Here is a 23049-nt window from a genome sequence, read left to right on the forward strand (position 1 = left end):
TCTAGTCCTTTTTTATTGAATTACTGTATTTTTCTACTTTTTTTATAGTCTTAGGTAATTTCATGAGAATTCTTCCTATACTTTTAAACTGTGTTCTAGTCACTTGGGGGGTGTGTGTGTGTATATTATGTATGTAACTTACATAATTTGTGTGTAACATGTAATATCTTTTTAAATTCCTTCTCATGATAATAAGAAAAAAATGACCTCAGGTACAGTTATATGACACTAATGTTCACTCTTTTCTTATTTTCCAGCTGTATGGGGAAACTTTGTCAATATGAGGTAATGTATATATCTTTTGTATTGAACGTCCTTATCTGCAATACAATTAACTTACCTTTCCCATCAATGTGTATCCCTGTGTATCAAGTAGGGAGAAACTAGAACAGTAGCTCACACTTGCTGTTTGTATAGTTGCTAAGCAGCTGATCCCACTTTTTAAATACAAGGTGTTCAGTCTCAGGGTTATGTCTGCTGCAAATCTTGTTTAGGATCATACTCTTAGTTCATCATCTGCCTTTCTTTACACAAATTCATCTTCTGTTTTGGACACATTTTCAGGCAAGTTGGTTGGCATAGCTGGACACTTGGGCTTAGATTCTGCTTTTCCTCAATGCAGATCTGGCCATATCTCAGTGACAGTGCAGGCTTAAACATTGAAGACCAGCAGATCCTCCATGGCTTGCTGTAATTATGTTTCTGTACCTAGAATTAGAACTGTGATTTTCAGGGTTTTTCCTCATTGGGAGAGAATCTGATTGTTTAACTGCTGAAAAGCAAAAAAATCCTGTGCAGTGCCCTGGAATCTTTGCCCTTAGAAAAAGAAAAGCACAGCATACGCCTGCAAAACACACAGATTTTCACAGCATTTCTGCTTGCCTGTGCGTCTTTGTCCTCTGGGAAAATTCACCAGGAAGACACAACTGAAGAAAAAGGTGAAGAGAATATGGGGACAGTCTGTTCCCTACAACAAAGCCTTTGTGCTTGGAGGGCAAAACTATTTCAGCATGTTGTTTTGCCAGTAAAGTGTTTTGGTACCCTGTTGCCATGCTTAGCGGCACAGAGTGAAGAAAGTTTGAGGCAAAGTAAGAAAATTAATGAATTTCCTGTGGGCTTTGATTGACCCAGGACAGCTTCCCGTGGGATCTGTTCCTGTCTGAAGCCGTGCACTTCACTTCTCTGGGAGTTTCCCACCCTGGCTATGAAGTGTTCAGCTGTTAGGCAAACAGCTGCTGCGGCTTGCAGATGGAGATGACATTTAGATTAGAGTGTTATCGTGACCAGCAAACTATGGCAGTTTAGCAGCTGTTACACCGGCAGCTGAGCATTTCCAGAGGAAGGACAAGAACCTCAGAGAGGGGTTTGAGGAGGGCACGTGGGCGTGGGATCCAGCGTGCTCATTCCCTGATAAGCTGTCCTTACAAATTCTGCCCTTAGCTGCATCTGACTTCTTACTTGAGGTGTTCATTATAGAGCTATCAAGGGGGAAACTTTTTCTGAAGGTTTGATGTTGGTCCTCAGCCGATAAGATTGGCTTTCTTAGGAGGAAGAGCTGATTAAAAACTAAACTGCAGAGTGCCAGTCTTTGAGTTCCAGGATTTGTGAATAAACAATAGTAGGAACTATTTTTGAGGGATTTTTTTATTTTTTTTTTTACTACCTGAAAGGTTTCCCAAATTTTCCTTGCTCATTTAGCAGAGAGGAAAGGCTATGTATTTCACAGATTGTTCGTATAGCTTTTTGTAGAATTATGTAATTTGGGAAAACGTTTGAAAAATTCACAGGAATTACTTAATATTGATTCCTTATAGTAAATTCATATTATGTTAACTGGAGAATTTTTATTTGCCACAATTACAATAAATTGCAATTTGTTTTGAAAAGGTGGTTCAGGGTCTGTGTGTCTTAGTCTAGGAATTTAGTCTACTGATATGACACAACCAATCTGGTCAATAAGGTTTTTGCTTCATTAATAGACCGAATAGACTTTTTAGTAACAGAGTTTTACAGAGGGATATGAAGGGAATCATTGCTCTGACTTCTAAGAGTGTGGCATATGTACATCTGCTTAACAAAGGATCTTCTGTTTCTGTAGGTGTAATGACTTCAGGTCCCAAGTAAAGGAGCTCTGTTTTATTTGAAAGAACTCCATTTTATGTTGGATACCCACGAATCCTCTAGTATGCAAAAATTTACTACTATAAGATAAATAATTCCCCTTTCAGAAGGTTTAATTGAAAAAAAAATTTTTGCAAATATAAGGAAAATCACATAGACTAGATGCAAGAGGTAAAATTTAAAAATACATATTCTACACTTGTAGAAGTTTACTCAAAGAATGAACACAACTAATTGAGATACTTTACACAATTAGAAACTAAATAAGACCACACATATTTGTGCAAGACACCAACTTCTTGACAGTACTCTTGTTTTCACAAGTTGCCTTGACTTCCTTTAGTATATAAGCTTGGCTTAATTTTGAACAAGTAACATTTGTGTGCTAAGTCAGTATTGACCGTTATATGGTCACTTAACACAAGTTTTGGTATAGTTTTTTTTTTTTCCTGGTTTTTGTAGAAGTTCAAAGTCAAAGCTAGACACATTTGCCCTTCTCTCTTTTTGATTGAAATTACAGTTACAGTTGTGGCTTTAAAGGAAAATGTTTTGTTAGCATACAGCATACAGTAAACAGACCCTCAAAAAAAATCTTAGGCTTTTGCGTACTAAAGCGACACTCAAAAATATTTCTGCTTACCCTACTTTAGTGCAGTGATTAGACAGTTTTCTACAATGAAGTTAACTATCTCTGTAAAATTAATGTAATCTATTGTTGTTATGTTTTTCTGTGGGGTTGGTTCAGTTTCTTCCAAACTTGGTGACAGGACTGGCTGATTTCAGTGGGAATTGGACCATCTTCTTTCATTTGCTCTGAGTATGTCTTTAAAATAATACTAACTTTGAAGGGGTACTTTGAAGATACTCTTTTAATAGGAAAAGTATATGCAAGTGCAGTGGAGCAACTATGGCTTTAGATATGGATTATGTTTTTTTCTTTTCTTGCCAACAGGTCTCTTCAAGAAAATGGGGATCAGAAGGTGGAAAGTAAAATAGAGGAGGTTAGTTTGCTAATATTTGTAGTCTGTTTTGTTCATTTGACTCATTTCATATTGAAACTAAAACCATTTAAACCATTGGATTTGTGTCTGTACGTAAGTTTTTGAACTGTTCTTCACTGTAGCGGAGTTTCTAACATAGATCCGCGACACTCATCTGTGGTTGGTTGTTGGTTTTTTTTTCCCCCTCTAAACCTTTCTTGAAGTAATAGCTCTATGTCTCATTTGCTGCAGACTGTGGTAGAGTGCTCCTGAGAACTGTTTTTTGTTATTGAATGAAGGATAAACACAAAGTCTTTCCTCTGCCACTACTACAAAATTTTAAATATATATATATATATGTTTGATTAGAGATTCAAGCCCTCCCAAAAATGCTTTGTTTTGTTCTTAACTATTGAACGAAGGGAGCGTTGTTTGTGGCCAGGGATGGTGTGCGGTACCAATGCTTTAAGCACAAGTCCTGGCAATTTCTGGCATAGAAGTGGGTATTGAACACATCGGTGGTTCTGAACTGCTGTACCAATACCTCTGAATTTCCATTTCTACCTATGTTGTGAAATGTTAAGAATGCGTGCAACAGATCTTTCTCTGATGTTTTTAGACTTCCAATCTAATAAGAATAAAATAAATAATTTCATAAATACAAAAGTCTTTTAAGTCAATATCCCCTACCCCTTGTGTGGGTCTGCCTGGTGTCTTGTGTTCCAACAGCTTTATATAGCTGTTGTTCCTCTTGACACACTGAGAAGCCCATTAAATTTGCTTAAAATCAATGGAAAAATAGGTTATTAGTTTGTCTTTTGCATTCCTCTCTCTTTTTGTTTTTAATTTCTGGTAAACATTGCAAGAAGGATTCTAAAAATCCCAGTTGTTTAACAATGGTTAAATGATTGAAATGCAATGGGTAAATTATAGTTACTACAAGATCTGATAAATTGAGCATTTCTGGATCTTGTTTTTAAAGCTTTAATTATACAGAATCTTGAACCATCAATATAAGTACATCTGTTTCAAGAACTATTTGTTGTTCCACGGAGCTAGATATTTAATGAATGTAAATGACAATACTGTATTTTCTCTTAACATGAATATGCAGCTTATTCCAGTTTATGAAGTTCCTGAATTGTCTAGCTCTAACCATCAATATTTGTATAAACCTAATCAATAGTCATTGGTGCCTATATATATGCCATTGCTATATAGTACCATTTCAAGTGATAAGTCTCTGATAGCTTTCAACTTACATGTGGCCTTAGATGGTAAATTTTTTTGACAAGGTTTTAGTAAACTTAAAAATGAGTTCAGGGACTTGTAATTTGGCAAGACTCTTAGAAATTTGAGTCACGTGATAAAGGACCTGAAACTAATGCTGACTTAATTGATTCTCACTTTCAAAGCGGTGAAAATGCAAACAGAAGTCTTGATAGGTGAACTGTGTTTTCTGACAAATTTCCTTTTAATATTTTTTAAAAGCCTAGATATACCTTTGAATCATAGCGTCAAACCTGTCTTAGGTATTTAAACATGAAGTTTTTTTGAATCCACATACCGTCTTCTGAGAGAATTGTATATAGCCTTTGCACTGGAGCCAATGCTCCTGTTGCTGTGTCTGTGTACTCTTTAAGTATGTGTATCTGCTGTCCATTTAAATAATTGAGGTTTTACCGACTGTTCTGTTGTGCTGTTGCTCGATATAGATTGCCTTTAACAACCTCAGACAAGTCACTTGTGACTTCACTTTGCCAAATAGGAATCATAACATTGGACGTTCTTATCAACAAGGCTATGGCACTCCTGGCCTTGAGGTGTTTTGTTTTCAGTGATAAGATAAGGGTTTTCACATTGTACTTGGTGATTTGATTTTTGGTGAAAGAGATTCAAAGATTTTTTGACATGAAGGATGCTTTAAGATGTAAGTTTCTTGGAGTGTCTTCATAGGAGAGTATTTGCCATAATTTTTACTCTAAAGTAACAACCTATATGTTATGTTTTGTGATATGAATCTTGTTCTATTCTTCAAATATTAAATATTCCTTTATTTTAGGCTATTGCACCTCTACGGGAGAAAATCAAAGATCTAGAAAAAAGGTAAGCCTTGTCTGCTAAATTTGGGAAGCAGTTAGAAAGCACAGTTTCTGTTCTGTAGCAGTCAATTCTGTAGTTGCAGGCTTGAGAAATGTTTTGCATATACCCTCAGTATCTTTGGATTTTTATCATATATAAGTGAGGATGGGGCCTCGAATGCTGGAAGACATTAATGATTAAGGTATTCATGTTTTTAATTAATTCCACTACGTAAACTGGGAGTGCTGAATTTCTGTGAAGGCCAAATCCTGTGGAGGAATTTGCTAGTTTGAGTCTAGCTGGATCTAGAATGGATTACCATGGGTTAGTAAGTCCAGCCTAGGTGTGTGCTAAAGCATATTGGTTTCAACTTCAGGAAAATGAAAAGAGGTTTGACCACACATTTCCCACGCTTATGATCAGTTGCCATGGTTCAGCAATTTGCTTGTGAATCTTAGCCTGTGCACATGTTTTGGGTGAGCCCAACTGACTCACTTCTCTCAGGATTTGCAAGGCAATGTGGTTATCTTGGATTAAACTGCATCATGTGATTGAGGAAAAACAAGCTTTTTGATGAGCTGCAGATATTTAATTTGTGCTGCAGTTCTGCAAGCACCATAAATTGACATAGTTGTTTGAAAAAAGAAATAAATAATCCAAGCCTGATCCATTTCTCCCTGGCTGCTGGTGTCCACCCTGCAACATCGTTTCCTCGCTTTAATGCCAGCAGAAGCACTGATGATTAGTGCTGGATGGGTGCTGATAGTAAGCTGGATGGGGAAACCAGGCATTTCAGTCTCCCTTTGCAAATAACTCTCTCTCTCCCCAACCTGATTGCCTTTCTGCCACATCAGTTCTTCCACCTGGGTGTCCTCATGGGCAGGTGCTTTTCATCACAAACTAGAGTCTGGAACAGGGGTGGGAATTGTCAGTGCTAACGAAGACACTGCTGCTTTTGGTAGTTTCATAGGTGGGTGGCACTGTTTGATGTCCCAAGCAAACAGCTAGCTGAGAATGCTGCGTTACAAAGGGCCAAGTCCGGACTTACCCAAGCAGTGCCAGTGAGCCTGGATGGTTACGTGTGGCATACCGGTGGTTGTGTGCTGTTCCTCTGGAGAGGGGGACACAATCCCATTGCTCTTGGCCAGTGCTATGCTTGGCACCTGCAGTGTCTTGAGTTTTGTCTTGCCAATGAGCAGTTACCCTCCTCCTCCCAACCCTCCTAGTCTGTTAAAAAAATGTTGTCAGTTCTGTTTTTTACAATGAATTTACAATGATTTGAAAGATTCAGTGACCTGCCATGTGCAATTTATTTCAGTGAGAATACTGATCTGATTGCTCATCTCTTAACATGCACATGAACTTCACGGGTTGAACTAGGTGATGTATTCGCAACATGAAACAAATAGCAGACTGTGTCACCTGTAGTAGTTGCCTGTGATACTACCATACCGATTATAATGGTCAAATAATAGAGATTTTATGTTCAGAAGAAATTTTTGATGTCCTGCCTCTGTTCAAATGACTTACTTAATCTTTATTGGTAACCCAGTATATCTTCAGTTTCAGCGGTTGGCAATTTGGATATTTCCTTCTGCCATTCACTGAGGACCTTTGTAGGAGTGTATCCTGATTGCTCTTTTTTTTAATAATTGTTATATTTTTCCAAATGAGCGATGAGTTGCTGGGTGAAACCATGAATTTAAAACTTCTCCCAGGAGCCATCTAAATGCTCTTTTCTTCTTGAGTAGTGTTTGTAGTGTATTGACGAGACCTGTTTCAAATGTCTAACAATGAGGAGAAAGAATCAAAATATATTTTTTTACCTCTGTATGAGCCAATCTGGGAATTAGACTTTCACAAAGTGTGGGCTTGGGGTCTTTTATGGCCCATATCAAAATATGGGTTCTTATTTTGGGTTCTTCAAATAGTGTAGCCATTTACCGCTGCTGGTTTAGCTGCATGTGGGTTTTTGCAATTAATTTTTGAATTTTATATCTATGTAAAGTGACACAGTAATCACTGTCAGGTGCCTAAAGGCGGATCCTGTTTGCAAAGCTTGCTCTCTAGTGTAAATGTTTTTTTACCTCATAAGCTTATAAAGCCTGAAGTCAAACCGTCGTCATGCTTTTGGGAAACAGGAAAGACAAGAATTCCTTAATGCTAGTCTCATGACAAGAGATTGTTTAACTGACATTAAAGTTGGACCGTTTTTATTAATAATTTGCACAGCAAAAGCATTGCTGTGTAGTCATCAAACCAAGTATTAGGTCAAGATAAACTGAACATTGTTGCTAAAGATAAACATTCAACTGGATCAGTTCCAGATTCCTGCCGCCTGCCTGTGAGCCCAGTACTGGTGTGATGGAAGGAGCAACAGTGGTGGGGAGGGTCCCTTTGGCAGCAGTATTATTCCATGCTAGATTACTGTGACCTTAAAAATGGCAGTCTTTTACCTTGCATCAAGTTATTTGGCACTATGCTTTTTTTTAAACTCCATAAGCCCCTTCTTGTTATTGGTGCGTTTGCCTTTCTGTCACAGGAGGGCTGTGTTTTACAAGTCCGCATTATACTTACACATTGCTGTTTCTCATTGCTTCTCAGCTTAAATCAAAGAAATAAGGTTACCATTAGTGACCCATGTGGTGATACAAAGCAAGTGTAGGTTACTTCTTATTTCAGTCTTCCTGTATGAGTAATATTGGAAGATTCCATTGCCATGTTCCCCCTATCCAGGAAGCTGAAAATCGCTCTCGCTCTGGGATGAAAAGTTGATACAAGTACAGAAGCATCTTTGCTTCGCTGCTGAAGAATTCCTGTTGAGCCAGTACTGCAGGTTAGAAGCAAAGGAGGTGTTTCAGATCAGAGGTGTAGGGTCAGTTCAGTCAGTCTATTTGTGTCTGTACACCTGCTGCGTGCCACATCCAATTGCATCTCTAGCATGTGGACTTACCAGAGGAGAAGAGTTACCATACTTTGATTTTTTTCCAGCATCCCACTGATACTCAGTTAAGGAAACCCAGCGCTATTAAAATACTGCTGAGACTACAGTGCTAATTACTGAAATAAATAAAATAAAACTCACACCTTCCTTTGGAGGAGTTTGTTGCTGTATGCAGAATGAACACCAATAGGGGGAGAAAGAAGTGATACAGTTGCATGTCCATGAAGTTGTCCAAGGTTCTGACCGTCAGTTTTAAGCTTGAGAGAGCATCTAAGAGTCATACATCACATAATTTTATTTTTAGGATATTTTAGTTTTGATTAAGTTCCTGTAAAGGAGGTGGTGCAAAAAAATTAAAGTAGCTTGAAGATTATCAAAGCAATGGTAGCTATTTCTGAGAAGAAAATTAGGATTAGCTTTCTGACAAAAATTATTGAAGTATCTGAAACAGAGTTTCATCGATGTACTGATGGTAAACTATATATTGATTACTGTGAAACTTTAGGGAGAATTAAAACTTTGTAATATAAACTTCACATTGAAACTTGAGGAAGAAATGCTTGTAGTCACTGTGGTAAGTCAAAACAGCTTGCTTGTTTTTCTGGAACTTTTAAGAAGGTTGTTTGCTTTTTAAAAATTAAAGGAAAAAAAAGTCCAATCGCTACTCTTGTTCTATTGTTTTATTCTCTTGTGATGTCATGCTTGGCACCAGTTCTGCTCTCAAAAGGTAGAAGTGATTAATTCTAGAACATCAGATAAGCAGAAATATTAAAAGGACTTTTTGCAGTTCAATTTTGATGTTTCTCCCGGTACTTTTACAAAGCATAGGCATTTTCTCATGTGGGCCTAGATCCTTCTTTAGAAAAAAGGACTAAACATATCCATAGCAGAACTTTAAGAATGGGAGGTTGTCAGAGCAGTTTTTCATATTTCAGAGGCTGATATGTGAAAGAATAAGCAAGGCTGAAACTTACATAGTTTTTCTTCTTTATTTTGAAATATTTTGTAGTTTCACTCAGAAATATCCTCCGGTGAAATTTTTATCAGAAAAGGATCGTAAAAGAATCCTGGTAAGTTGTTATTTACTCAAGGGTTGTTTTGGGGAAATAAATAAATAAATCTGTGGAATGCAAAGACATGAGCAATGATAAAGTAAACTACCTCTTATGTCATATGTACAGGGTTTAGAGTAGTACTTCATGTATTCTGTGTTGATGCTCTCAAACTCAGCATATGGATAATACACTTGGGCTCTGGTTTGGAGATTTGACTTGCCAATTAAGCTGTTGTTTTCTGCTTGTAACATCTCAGGACTGCATTGCCAAAGGGTCTTTCATCTTGTGCTCCCAGATGGCTTAAACTTGCAGAGACTGGGAAACTTCTTAGGCACATGTTGACAGAAAGCTTGTGTGACTGAATTGGACAAATTCTAGTCTTTAGGCTCGAGAAGTAGCTGCACTGCAGCACTGTTAAGAAGGACCAGTTAATTAGACTGAGGGAATACTGTTCTCTGTTGCCTTCTGTGTTATTTCTGATATTTTGAAGCATCACAGGTGTTTTAGGGTGGAAGAGGAAGGCAGGTTAAGTCAGGACAAGTAGTCATCCAAAGCATTCTTAAACTTAATAAAATGTGCTGCAACATCAGCTTTCCTGTTCTGTCTACAAACACTTTTGAAGTTAGCTGTATCCTGTTTTTTTTTCTCTTGTTTCTGTCTGTCCTGGGGAAAAAAATGTCCCCACAGAAAGTCAGAGAAATTATAGTTACTTAAGATGTATAAATATAGAAATATGAATGTCTGCCTCTGTAGTAGAGAGCAGTGTCTGGGACAAATCCCTGGTAAGGTGCCTGACTTATCTGGAGTTCTTCTTTGCTTTGATCCTTAAAAATTTTGAAGAAAAACACTAAGATATAAATAAAAACAATTTTTGTTTTTACTGCTTTACAGTCCTCACTGCTATTGCAAAACTTCATAAAGAATAAGTGTTACTGAATTAGTTTAGTTCTTCAGTGTTGCTCTGTCTTTATGACAGTCTGAAGGAGATAGATCTTTAGGCTCCTTGTTCCCTTGTTGAATATGGAAGGTACATTGAGGAAAACATCAGAGGCTTAATCCTGAAAATTCTTAAATCACATGCTCATGTGTCCAAGTATAATAAAGTTACTTAATGACATGGGTTTTTTGTGTAAGCAAGAAGGTACTTGAAGAAAAATATTAGTGCAGGCTGTTAGGCTATGGAGCTCTTAATGTTAATTTGTAAACTTTGCCTCTTAAAGATATTGGATATTTTTATGAAGTCTCTTGCTTCAATGGTGATGGCAACTAGTTGGAATAGGAGTGTTTTCTGGTGGGTCGGAGGTGAATAGTTTTTTGGTGTCCACCTATTTTGTAGTGTTTAAATTAATAAATAGAAAGCTGGCTGAAAGGGTCAGGGACTTGTTCAGTCATTTCTTCTCTCTCGTGGTTGGGAACTAGTTCAGTGGCAACTCAGAAGGGATTTCACAAGCCTCCTGCCCACGTGGGCAGTTTTGTTCTGTTAGAATGTTGCTGTCACACTCCTACAGGGAAAAGTGTTCATTTGAGTAGCTGAAGTCAGCTTCTTGAGAACTCATGTAGACCTTACACGACACTTGGAAGTTTCTCAGGAGTAAACATAAAAATCGGCGAGCCAAGTGAACTTTTGGTAGATGATTTGATTCGTATTTTGTTGATGCTGCATCTTTTCCTGGAATCCATTCTAAATTCTGATTTTTCTCTGAATGCAGTCTCCACAGTGCTGACCTGATCAGACAAGAGTTCTAGCAGTTACTTTTGTATTATGCTGCATCTATTTGGAGATGATTGCTAGTAGGGGTGGTATTTCAGCTGAGACTAGATACTCTGGCATTTCCATTCAAAAGAGCTCAAGTCTTCGTCCTGTTGTGTCTGTTGTGTGGTTTCTTTTCTCAATTAAATGTGGTAGACCAATTAAAGCATAAAACTGAAAAAAAAAATATAGTTTCCATGTGGGACAATAGATGTTTTGAATCTGCCTGCAGACAGCAGAAATGAACCTATCTAGCAAATACACAAAACTTAAGTGCCTCTAGTCGAGAAATTATCAGTAATATTTGTGCTTTCTAGTAGATGCTGAAGTTACTGAGCATATTGGCACTACTCAGTAATTAAATGTTTTTATTAATGATGTCTTATTAAAGAATGTCTATTTAAGCCCATGGGGCTGGTGCTTCATTTCTGATACGGAAATTATTCACATGCAGTATATAATTTTGTAGATTAATGTGTCATTGTGATTTGCAGGAAGTCATATTTAGAAATGAATTATATTGACCTTGCTTTTATGAGTGATTACAGGAAGGTTATACAGAGAGCTTCAGTGATAAATCCTCTTTTCTTTTTTTAATATAGCCTCTAGTAATGATAAAAATTTATACAGTTGTTTACTTTTCCAGGGGAAATTCAGCTCCTTTTCCAAGTAGTTCTTTATCTAATAGCTGTGGAAGTGATATGTTAATAAAGCTAACATAGTTTTGTCATAAAAACTACTTACCGATTTAAAGTAATTGGAGACTTCTTTCCAGACAAAATTGGTTTGTGCTTTTTTTTTTCCTTTTTTTTTTTTTGCTTGCATATAGCATAGTAGAGTGCTGTAAGCAGTGCTTGGTTGGTTTACAGTTTTTTTCCAAAAGGAAGACGGGGAAGATGACACCTTCTTTTACTGCACCAAAGACATATTGCGAGCATCTAGTTTGTCTCCTCTGGAATCCTGAAAATAGAAGTAGCAGCAGGCAATTTCCTTGGACCTAAGTTGAATGAATAGGTTCAGGTCATCTGCAGAAAATTTTTGTCCTGGTCACCACAGAAAGCAGAACCCTTGGAACATTCAGCACAGCTGCAGCTGACTTCCAAGTTAAAAACTTATGACAGTAGGTTTTCTGTGCATATTATTTTTCTCTTGGTAAGTGGTGGCACCGGGTAGAGCACTGTTCTCCCTTGGTTACTACCATTCTTTCCTAGTTCACGGCATTCTGCCAGAGACCTGTTCTTCCCTCCTCTGGGAAAGAGGGCTTCTCCTAAATCCTCTTTCTTCTTCAGCTTTGTCAAGGAACTGAATCACATATTGAATCTGCTACGAGGAATCCCTGATAAACTCAAAAGAATACTTGATAGACCAACTAAATGATTATTTTATTAACTGGTACAATGTCTTTGACACACTGATGGCCCTGAATTTTTAAGAAGAGAAACAAGTGTGAAACTACAAGAAGTGGACATTCGAGTTTTTACAGAAGAGACCAGATGTAGTTATCTTCTTTCCTTTTCAATTTTTGATAGCTTTCTATTTGCCTTTGTGTCTTTCCTGGTTTCGGGGTTTTTTTGTTTGTTGGTTGTTTTTTAAAAAAAAAAGAAAACATTTTTGCTAGTCTGGCTTGTTTCAATAGTGGATGGGGATGGAGTGGGCAGGATAAAAGTTTAGGCTTTGAATAGCCCAAAGGGAAAGAACTTCAGGTATCCACATCGTTCTCCACACAGCACTTTGTCACTGGGGCACATCACCCATTCATTAGATGCCTGCTTGACAATTTCACCACATCCTTTTGTTGTTTTGTTAGTTGTCACTGCAGCTGAAGAATTGAGATCAACAGCTAAATCACTTTCAAAATGTGAATTTGATCATGCAGTCATATAATATAGCTGTTGCTACATGGGGATTTTACAAGTCCCTTGGTTCTTTGAGAGTGGTGATCTGTCATGTTTTTGTGTATTCTTGAAAACAGCTTATGAAGCGCAGAGAAAATAATGGCTTCCGTAGATATGTCTCTGGAGGTGTCATACAACTTGCAGTTCTACTTCTTTCTGTGTTGACTGCTTCAATACTGAGTTAGTGATATTTTTTTTTTCCTGTTTGTTTGTTTACTGTTAAAAGACTGAGGTGCAGAAAGGGAAAAAAATGAAGAACTTCCTTGCTTCTACATCTGCAATGGAACAACAGTACAAGTTTTTAAATATTTTATTTCTGCTTATTTCTTTGCAGTAAAACAACATAAAGTTCCAAGACAGGCAAATGCTGGATGTCGGAGCTAATGGTATGAGAGGCTGAAAACAGAACGATAGGATGTGGGCTATGGATGCATTAAAACACAAAAGGAATAATCTTGGGTTTAGCAGATATTTCAAATGAGAGATCCTCAAAGACTTGCTTTCGTCTAAGAATATGCTTCCTTCCTTCTATGAAGGGTGAAAGAATTTGTAGTGCTTACTCAGGACACCTGTCTTCCATTTAAATCAGACAAACGCTGGATTTGACATTTCTGATATTATAAGGCTTCCACAAATATAACCTGACATTCTGTCATCTCTTTTTTGAGAAATGGGAATCACAGAGAATTCTCCTCTTACCTTTTCGGGTTTTTTTAGGCTTTGCAGTCGCATAAAAGGGCACAATCCAATTTAAAGGAAAAAAGGAAAAAAATTCTGATATGAGATTTTGTTGATGAGGATGGTTAGGTGAACTTCTAGCCTAACCGTGATGAAACGTGTCAAGCATCTCTCTTGAATTTTTAAATGCTGTAAATATTGGATAAAAAAAATTAAGCATGGAAATGGAGTTGTTTCCCCTGGGGTAAGCAAAGACCTGAAAGCTACTGTTCTTCTGTCTTCATGTTTGTAGACTTTGTCTGGTGTTTCTGTAAAAAGAAAAAGAAATTTATACCAACTGTCCTAACGCAGATAACTGGAGGAGCAGGGTTTGTGGGTTCTCATCTTACTGACAAACTAATGATGGATGGCCATGAGGTTACAGTTGTGGACAACTTCTTTACGGGCAGGAAAAGAAATGTGGAGCACTGGATTGGTCATGAGAACTTCGAACTGATAAATCATGATGTCGTTGAGCCCCTGTACATTGAAGGTGAGTAGTCTCTGCTTTGGCATCTGTACTTGGTTGTGCTTTACTCTCTGAAGTATGTATGTCTGTAAAGAAATGAAATTTATGCACCGAAATCTGGATTGGTCTAATACCCGTATGCTTTGTTTATTATTAGTCTGATTTCTGTGACCGGGGTGAACTGAGAAGTTCAGAGAACTTTTGTCTTTGAAATCAGTTCTTCCTTTCTGGGTGGGCAGGAGGAAGGAAATCATAAAAACTTCCTACTGTGACTGATGTTGTGAGAAGGCGAGGTGGCAGTGGGTCAGTCTGTCTGTCCCATCTGATGTGTCACGTCCCTGTGTGTCTCCACAGGCTTAGCATGCACACTGAGTCTGTGGTCTCCATATGTCATGAGCTGAGAAGTTTCATTCAGGGCTGCAGTTACACTGGATGGCATACATCCTGCAACTATGTATGGTCAGCTGAGAGGAGAATAAGCTCTTTCAGAGGGCAAGTCAGCTCACTTTCCCTAATTGCCTTATGTGTCATCTGTGGAAAACATTGCTCCTACTTTAGGCACAAGTATTCCATGGCCCATAGAATAGGAAAACGGCAGCACCAAATTTCCCAAGTTTTTGTATAAAAACCAAAAAAACCGAACCCTGAAACAAAGAAAGAAACAAACAACTATTCTGCTTTGAAGTGGAACATCTTTGAGAGAGTGTAAGCATACAGTGAATCAATAAAAATGTTACTCAAATTACACTGCAGTTCTGGTGGGTTTGCTCCATCCCTTTAAAACTTCGTAACAATTTAGTTGTTTAATTTTTTTAAACAAAAAAAATGAATGTAAGGTTGTATTTTTTTATTCTTGCTGAATTCTAATGGATGGAATTTCGCAGGGAAAATTTCTAGCAATTGCATCTCTTGTATTATTGCTTCTGATTTAATTCCTGACAACGCTACTGAAACTGTCCTGCAAACACATTCTGCTTCTCTGCTCTGACAATACGCTCATTCAATTCCTGCCTGTTATTTTACTTCAAAATTCTGCTTCCACTGGCAGGATGATGTGACTAGGATCTTATTCATTGATTCCAGATGCTGGAACCTTATTTCTGACTGGTTACACTTGAGACCTTCTAAGAGAATTATCATTGTTGCTAATACTGTTGCCCAGTTACTAGGCACTAATGAATGAGAATTCTGAGATCCTTCAGCTACCTCTCCTGTATTCTATGTAATTAAGTCACCAATTCCCCATTTCGTACTGACAACATGTTATTCAGTGGGCCGTTCATTGAATGTCTTCTCATCCTCCAGCAGCATAAATTAAAGCTGTTATGGCAAAATGCTAAAATAAAATTAATTTTGATATACTGGTATATGACCGTGAAAATTCCATTTCAGTGCAGAGTTTATATTTCAACATAGGAAAGGAGTGGGAGAGAAGATGAGGCAATGAAGGATAGTTATTGTAGCAGATTAACAAGTTGGCATATTCAATACATATTCAATCAATGCTTCTTTTCTTAGTCCCAGTTTCTCCTTTTTACTTGTAAATAGAAATTGGAATGACTGTGAAGTCATGACAAAAGAAGGTTTGTATCTAAAGAATACCTGTTTATTTGCTGTCCTCTTTAAACGAGGTCGTATAAGGACGTTTGATGCTCCAATTCCAGAGAGAGTAATCAGTACTTTATTTCTGAAGACGACCTCATTTCTCATCTGGAAAGAACAATGTTTGTGCTTTTGATATGGAAAGAGTTTAGTCTCAAGATGTGTAGCTTTCACTAAATCTCTTGATGGGTTTTGTGTGTGTGTGTGTGTGCGCATCACTGTGAAGCTAAAATCTGCCTTGTCTGAGTTATTATCTTTGATCCATAACATAAAGTGGCACTCAGCATTCTTCCGTCTTGATCTGGATTGGCCAGAAACAGCAGTAAACCTAAACACACATTTTATTTCTCATTTTATAATAATTTATTATTAATTTATATTAGTTATTTATAGTCCTGAATGACTTTCTTCTCTTCCACTAGGATTTCCTTTGCTTTCTTTCAAGCAGAAAAGCAAAGGCCCTGAATTCTTTAGTGAAATGAAAGTAGTTTAGGAATCTTGAAAGACAGAAAATAGTCTGAAAAGAAATTTTTCCTAACTTCGCATATATTTTTTTATTGTGATTGAGTTCTGTGTTCTTAACACACTTGTGATTTTTAAAAGATATTTTCATTTCAGCCTAACGCTTATGTTGAGTTTTAATCCACTATTAAATGGGTTTTTTTCTTGGTACAGGAAAACAGTTTTCTGTAGGGTAGCGAATAAATAAAAGAATCTATTGTTGTTCCTTTCTGTATTATCAGTAAAAAAGTATAGAAATCCACCTTTGCTTATTTTCTGCCTCTCATTCTCTACATTCTTTAAGATTGCAAGCGCTCTAAGGTGGTCACTTGAGAGCACTGTGGTTCGTGTTTCTGCAAACCTTAGTGTAAAGACACAGTTATTAGTTGGAGAACAAATGAGAATGAATGCTTGATCTGGTGTTACCGGAATCTACCCTACTTCATTGTAATAGAATTGCATTAAAAACTACCAAATTTAGAATTTTTAGATTAAATGAATGTAGGACAGAACTAATGTACTTGGTTTGTGTAGGATTTGTGCTGTCTTGTTTATACTGACCTTTGCATTACAGTTGACTGTGTGGTTGTAGGGAGAAAAAGAAAAGTTTTTAAACACTTTTAAGCTAACAAAGTCTGCATTTGTCCTGTGAATTATTGTTACACTTGAATGTGTGTTAAAGAAAATAAAAAATAAATTTAAAAGGCACCAAAAAACCAACTCCCTAAAACAAACCCTAAAACACACCCAAACCATACACCCTACTAAAACCCCGCCAAAACACACACACAAAAATATAAGCCATTTTCAAGATGGTGTCATAAGATGGTCAAAAGAATAGGCTGTAGCCTTCTTGTGAATAACAGCCTTCTAGAAGTTAAGATGATAACATTTTACTAAATGCTGTTCTACAGATTCCCAGAATTGTTCTATCTCCAAATCATTTCACAGGTAATTTAAGACACATACAAATACAGCTTCTAATTTTTTATGTGAGTGCCTTCAGTACCTTGCTTCTTTCTTTTTTTTTTGCTTCAGCACTTCCATTCCACATTTTTCTCCCCTTAGTATTCATTCCCTCTGCCAGATACTTAACACATTCAACTTGATGGTTTTAAATTGTACGATTATGAAAAGTAATGACAAGGCAGAAGATAACATATGCTTCTTTGTTTGTCAAGTGCAGTGGTGCCTGGGTCTCTGGTGAAGCTTGCCAAAATTCCTTCAGTACAAGCAATATGGTGGTAAACCTTTAAAAGGTTATTCTAATTTTTCTTAAGTTACAAGCAACATTTTTAACATTAGGAAAACAAATTTGTATTTGTAGTCCTTTTTAGTTGAATGCAATAGAAGTGTCTTGCTTCACTGTGTCAGCTTCTCTGGCCTGACCTACAGTAATGGAATTGGCATAGCTGTTCTTTACAAGAACAGTCCATATGTTTAAGCTGTAGGAACTTGTTTGTATGCCTCTGATCAAAGCTTTTCTGCTTAGTACTTCCTGACTAGCAAGTACAGCGATGAATGCAGGTGCTCAGTGGAGTTAGTGACCCGTTGTGTCCTTTCTAGCACCATGACACATGTTGAAGGCAGAAATTGAAGTAAAAGTCACTTCTTCATAGGAAGAAATGTCATTTCCTATCATAGGAAAGGTAGTAGATTCCACCCTTATTATTCACATAGGAAGTGTGGAGAACGCAGTGATATAACTGGAAAATAAAGATAGATGATATGAAGGAAGGTAGTTTTATTGCAGTATTTTGTAAAAGTGAGTGGGTCTATTGATCATACTTGTTTAGCATTAAGGAGAACAAGGCTGAACATTTGTGCCTGGATTTCGGTATTACAGAGTCCATGTGTGCTTAACGAGAGGGGTTTTTTGAGCTTTTCACATAGAAAAGGGCACAACTGACAAATTTTAGTTGCTGTTGACCTTGCAATATGTCACTAAAACTTTATTTATGTTGATCATAGATTTCTATATTTGTCACTGATACCTGATGGCTTGAATGTGTATGCCAGCTTCTATGTCTGAGCTATTTTAAAAGGGATTTTTTTTTTGCTTTTTTCTCAGCAAAATTGTAACATGAGAAATTTGATTAATGTTTCTTTGTTTTATTACTGGTCTACCATACTGTGCTTGGTAAACTACTTCTTGCTGCTGTATTCACAGTAGTTTACGGAATTCTGTCCCCTGATACGAGTTACATCCAAGACTTGGAGAATTTTATTATTATCATTTGTTCTTCTTTTGTGATCTTTACCTATCTACATAAAGCTTTGCACAATCTTTCACACAGTTTTAATTAATTGCACTATGGCCTAATTGCAAAGCTGGCTGAAGGTTTCATGCCAGGCAAAATTAAATGGAAAACTTTTATTCTTTACCTCATACAAAAGGAAGAGGCATGGAGGTCAATTGCAAGATGCATTTGTTCCTGTCTTCCAGTAGATGTTGTCCCAGTCACCCAAACAGTTAGTCCTCTAGGATGGCTTTCCATAGTTCTTGCTTGAGGAGATTTTAAATTGCCTGCTGTGTTAAATAACTGCCAGCTTTATGCTGGAGCACGTGAGGTTGTATGCCAGCCAAACCAGATAGATGGCTTTGGCATATCTGGCTGACCTGATGGATTTCCAAGACAAAAAAGTATGTGTTTTTTAGACCTGACAGTTAAAAGAGAGAAGGTGGAAAGAGAAACAGCTGTACTTGTCTGAAGATCCTCAGCTTGATGTCTCAAATGTGACCAGTTTGGGGAGGAAACTTGCCTTTCCACTCTTCTGAAATGTCCAACGCTCTCTAAATGTTTAGGAAAACAAGCGATGTTTTGATTTGGTCTAAAGCTCAGTACTCTGAAGATTTCTTCCTAGGGAAGGGAAAAAGGTCCTCGAGCTGCCTGACTGCCTGTCCCTTTGATCTAGAAGATGGTTATCTGACACTTGCCAAATGCACCATCTTCCGTCCGTCTGCTACTTCTGCTCTTGATGAACCTTTTCATCACAGGGTTATATTTTGCCTTTATGCATATGGGAGAAAGTACGCTGAGGCAATACTCTGCTGAGGCAAAAACTGCCCAGACAGGCAAGACCATGTCTCTGGCAAGGAGAACCTTGTTTGTCTCCCAGCTCCTTCTCTTTGTCACATTTAAAGCAAGTGCCAGTTTGTGGCGGGGCGGGTGGGGGGAAAGCGAGGGGAAGAAGGACCAGAAGAAGAAGAGTGCTTTCTCTTTTTTTTTTTTATTTTTTTTCTTTGAGCACTGTCCATTATACTTAGCTTCTTGTAAATAAATTTGAAGATTATAAGGAACCTTTGGGATCTTGTATTTGGTTTGCATTTATATATACCTAATAATTATATGGCCACTTTGATAATCACAGAGTTAGCTGTGCCCTGGTGCAGCAAAAGGAAAAGTTGTCTTTGGCCTTGTTCATCTGAATTGCCACGTGCTTTCGAAGGAACTGTTCCTATAGGAGCTGCTGTGTGTCAGAAATTCAGCAGGTATTTAAAAAATAACAAAAATGAAGTGTCTGGAGGTAGGGAGGCAGGAAACCGGTCGGTTCTGCTTAGACAGACAGGGATTGGGCAGTAAGTTATTGACTGACCACAGTGCTTTTGAAGTGATGTTTTCACTCTGCAAGAATTCCACTGCAGCCAGTTGAAAACTTGATTTAGAAAGGGTTTTGATAGAATAGGTAGCAAGAAACAGCACGGAATTTGGGTCAGAGTTCAAGTCTGCGTTGGCTGCAGCTGGCTTTAGCTATTGCTTTGTTCATTTTTCGGAGCCACTGCACTTAAATTCCCTGCAGCAGCCAGCGGCTTCTCTGAGCGTTTCTTTCGCCAGCTTCCAGTCTGCCCCTTCTCTGTGGTTTCACCACAGCACCATACTGTGAGAAGGAGGTGCTTAGAGGCATAACTTGAGGCAGTCATATATTTAATTGATATTCATGGCTCGTCTGCAGGAGGCATGCCACAGTTCAACAGACCAATCAAACCTTACCTCGTGCTACTTCTTTGCATTAATGCCCCAGCGCAAGAAATTTGTTAGGATTTTATTGACTGCCGAAGCTTACAATGTCAACAGTGACCAAAATAAGGAGAAATTATTCCACGTTGTGCTTCATCACATGGAACAATTAACTATTTTCATGTTGCAGACAGAATCCTACAAGTTTTCAGTTGCATTAGCAATGCAGGCAGGGCTTTGAATCAAGCCTAAGCTGGGAGCTCATTTCTTCCAGCTCAGGCTTGATTCAGGATGTCTTTGGATCTATAGGTTGCCATCTGTGAAAGGCTCTCTTTTGATTCTGCACTTGAGTAGACAGTGAATAAAAATATCAATTTCTGTTGATAGGAGAGCAAATAGCAGAGCAGTGTGCTAAATGAAACTCTATTTCTCTGCAGTTTTTTCATGTAAGTCCTTACCAATGCGACACTTCTGCCTAAATTGTATCTCTCTAGCTTTCTAGGTTGTTTTGACATCTTGTAGGCAGCTGGACATCTCTGCTCTAGAGATTAAGAGCTGTAGACCAAAGAAACCATGGCAAGATGTAAGAAGAGGATTGTGGCATCTGCTTGAGCATACTAACTGTCAAATACCATTACTCTGTCAAGACGGTAAAACTTGAAGCTGATGGAGTCATGCAGATTGCCTTAGAAGCTGATGTTGCGTTTGTGCTGATGGTTAATTATTCTGTGTGATGAGGTTTGACGTGAAATAATTTTCTCCTTATTTTGGTCACTATTGACATTGCAAGCTTAAAAATTTAATCATGAATTATTTTGCAGGCTTTCTTGTGTTGGGGCTATAATGCAAAGATGTAGCACAGGGTAAACTTTGACATGCCTCCTACAGCTGAGCCAGTAAGCACTCACAGGAGCTATGAGCTTGACCAGTTAACTTTAAAACAACAGTTAATATAGAGTATATGTGCAAGCACATTTCACTGAGGATTTGGAAAGAAAACAGGTTAAATATTTAACCTTGACAATTTTGCCAGTATTTTTAAAGCTTTATTATCGGAATATGTGCTTACCTTAAAAAGGATGTAATGTTTTAATATGAAGATATGCTTGTGTTCTGAAGACGTTTAACTACTTTTAAGTTTTTCATTGCTAGAAGGATTGTTGAAAAGTAATAGGTACATTCCACATGGATAAATCAAGCCACTTAACATACACTGTCACCCTAACCACTCTGCTTTTCTGCATTAGAGAGAGGTCAGGAAACAAAGGATTGTGTGCTTTCTGTATCAAATGAAGTTTGGGAATCAGAGAAGAATGGAAGTCTTCAACAGGAAACACATTCCTCTAACATTTGAGCATTCTCAGCTAGTTGAGAGTCAGTGATAACTTCATATATCATATTTTTTTCCTACTAGTTGTACCTTATATATAGCTTGTGCTGTTTAAGCAAAGATAGTTATATTCAAATGGAGAAAAAGGAAAACTGGGGCAAGTTCGGAGTTTTTAGTTATTTTTTTTTTCATTTGAAAATCAAAGATGCTTCTTCCCTGGTTTCAGTAGAATTAATTTAAAACTGGAGAAAAAAATTCATTGTGTCACAGATACTGTGAAAATTAAACCCAACAGACGGCTAACGGTAATCACTTCTGCCCTGGTTTCAGTAGAATTAATTTAAAACTGGAGAAAAAAATTCATTGTGTCACAGATACTGTGAAAATTAAACCCAACAGACGGCTAACGGTAATCAATACATTGTCCAAATACAGCTTTATTTTATATTGCTGTTACTTGCTGCTGCTTGTTAATTATAAAACATCTGAGAAAGCAGTTGAAAGAACAATGTTTGAGTGTACCATTTGACTAATAGTGTTCTGTTCTAGGGCAAGATGGCCTTATACCATGCAATAATATTGTCTTCTGCCAGAATAGCAGCTAGCCTTGACTTCTCCCGGTTCTTTCAGGTTTCAGTGCTGAGTCTTTCTAAAACTTTCCTTTTTTAATACAATGAAGGAATTACTTTCCCTTCTTCCATCCTGCCATTCTAATTCTTACATCATCTTTTGACTACTTTCCTTGGATGACCTTGGTAGGCAATTTTTCTTTCTTCTTTCTTCAGCACCTCTATCTCTCATTTGATCTTAGTTTAAATTTTTTTTGGCATCAGCTTATCCATGTTCTTGTAAGTAGTTCTGGCTAACTGTGTTACATAGAAGACAGAAAGACCTTTTATATTTACAGTAGATGTGTTATGAAAGGCTTGCAGGTTAAGCTTTGTTGAATATTTGATACTGCTTGTGAAAATGAGTCCAGGTTTTATTGGTTTTTTTTTTAATTCTAATTTAACAAAGATCTTTTTTCCCTGATATGCTGAAGCTGGTCTCAAATTAAAATTTGCCTAAGCTATTCATGATTACCATTATTAAACAAATAATATCTTGGGATTCTTTGAGGGTTCATATTTAAGACTAATTTTGGTGTTCTGCACAGCTTATTGAGTTTTTTTTTCAATTCCTTGCATTTGCTGCGGTGAGCTGAGCTCTGTGAAGTTTTGAAGTACTGAGACAGCAATTTTCCTGATAGCCTGTTACGAAATCAAAGTTGAGCTTGTTTTCCTTGTATCAAATACCATTTATCATACTTATATGTGTCTCCTGAACTACCTTGATAGAAATGACTGCTATGCTTGTTCTAGAAGTAGAGCATTTTATGAAAATGGGTAAAAAGTTGAAAATAAACAGATTAATGCCTGACTACAGGATGAATAGACAGCAAAGCACAATACATTTAGGTTTGTTTGCACTGCAATCACAGAAATACAGTAAATTTAATTAATTAGAATTCAAACTTGCACTACATGGACAATCTGTTGCCAGTGTGCAAACTACCTTCTTTTAAGTTAGGTTAGGCATCAGTATACCTTCACTGGTGGCAAGTTATGGTCTAGTGTGTTGGTTAATTATATTTCATAGCTGGGG

The 23049-nt window shown here is 37.4% G+C and overlaps 1 protein-coding gene across 1 annotated transcript in view; it reads left to right on the top strand.

The window, feature by feature from the left end:
- The window catches only part of UXS1 (UDP-glucuronate decarboxylase 1), a 63290-nt gene that overhangs the window by 14783 nt on the left and 25458 nt on the right, over positions 1 to 23049 (top strand). The window contains exons 2-6 of the mRNA XM_014956717.1: positions 258 to 285; positions 3074 to 3122; positions 5164 to 5207; positions 9137 to 9197; positions 13857 to 14037. Of these exons, the coding sequence (XP_014812203.1) occupies positions 258 to 285; positions 3074 to 3122; positions 5164 to 5207; positions 9137 to 9197; positions 13857 to 14037 (363 nt within the window). The remainder of the gene's footprint in view (positions 1 to 257; positions 286 to 3073; positions 3123 to 5163; positions 5208 to 9136; positions 9198 to 13856; positions 14038 to 23049) is intronic.

The sequence above is a fragment of the Calidris pugnax genome, unplaced genomic scaffold, assembly GCF_001431845.1.
Source record: "Calidris pugnax isolate Ruff unplaced genomic scaffold, ASM143184v1 scaffold318, whole genome shotgun sequence".
Classification (NCBI taxonomy): domain Eukaryota; kingdom Metazoa; phylum Chordata; class Aves; order Charadriiformes; family Scolopacidae; genus Calidris; species Calidris pugnax.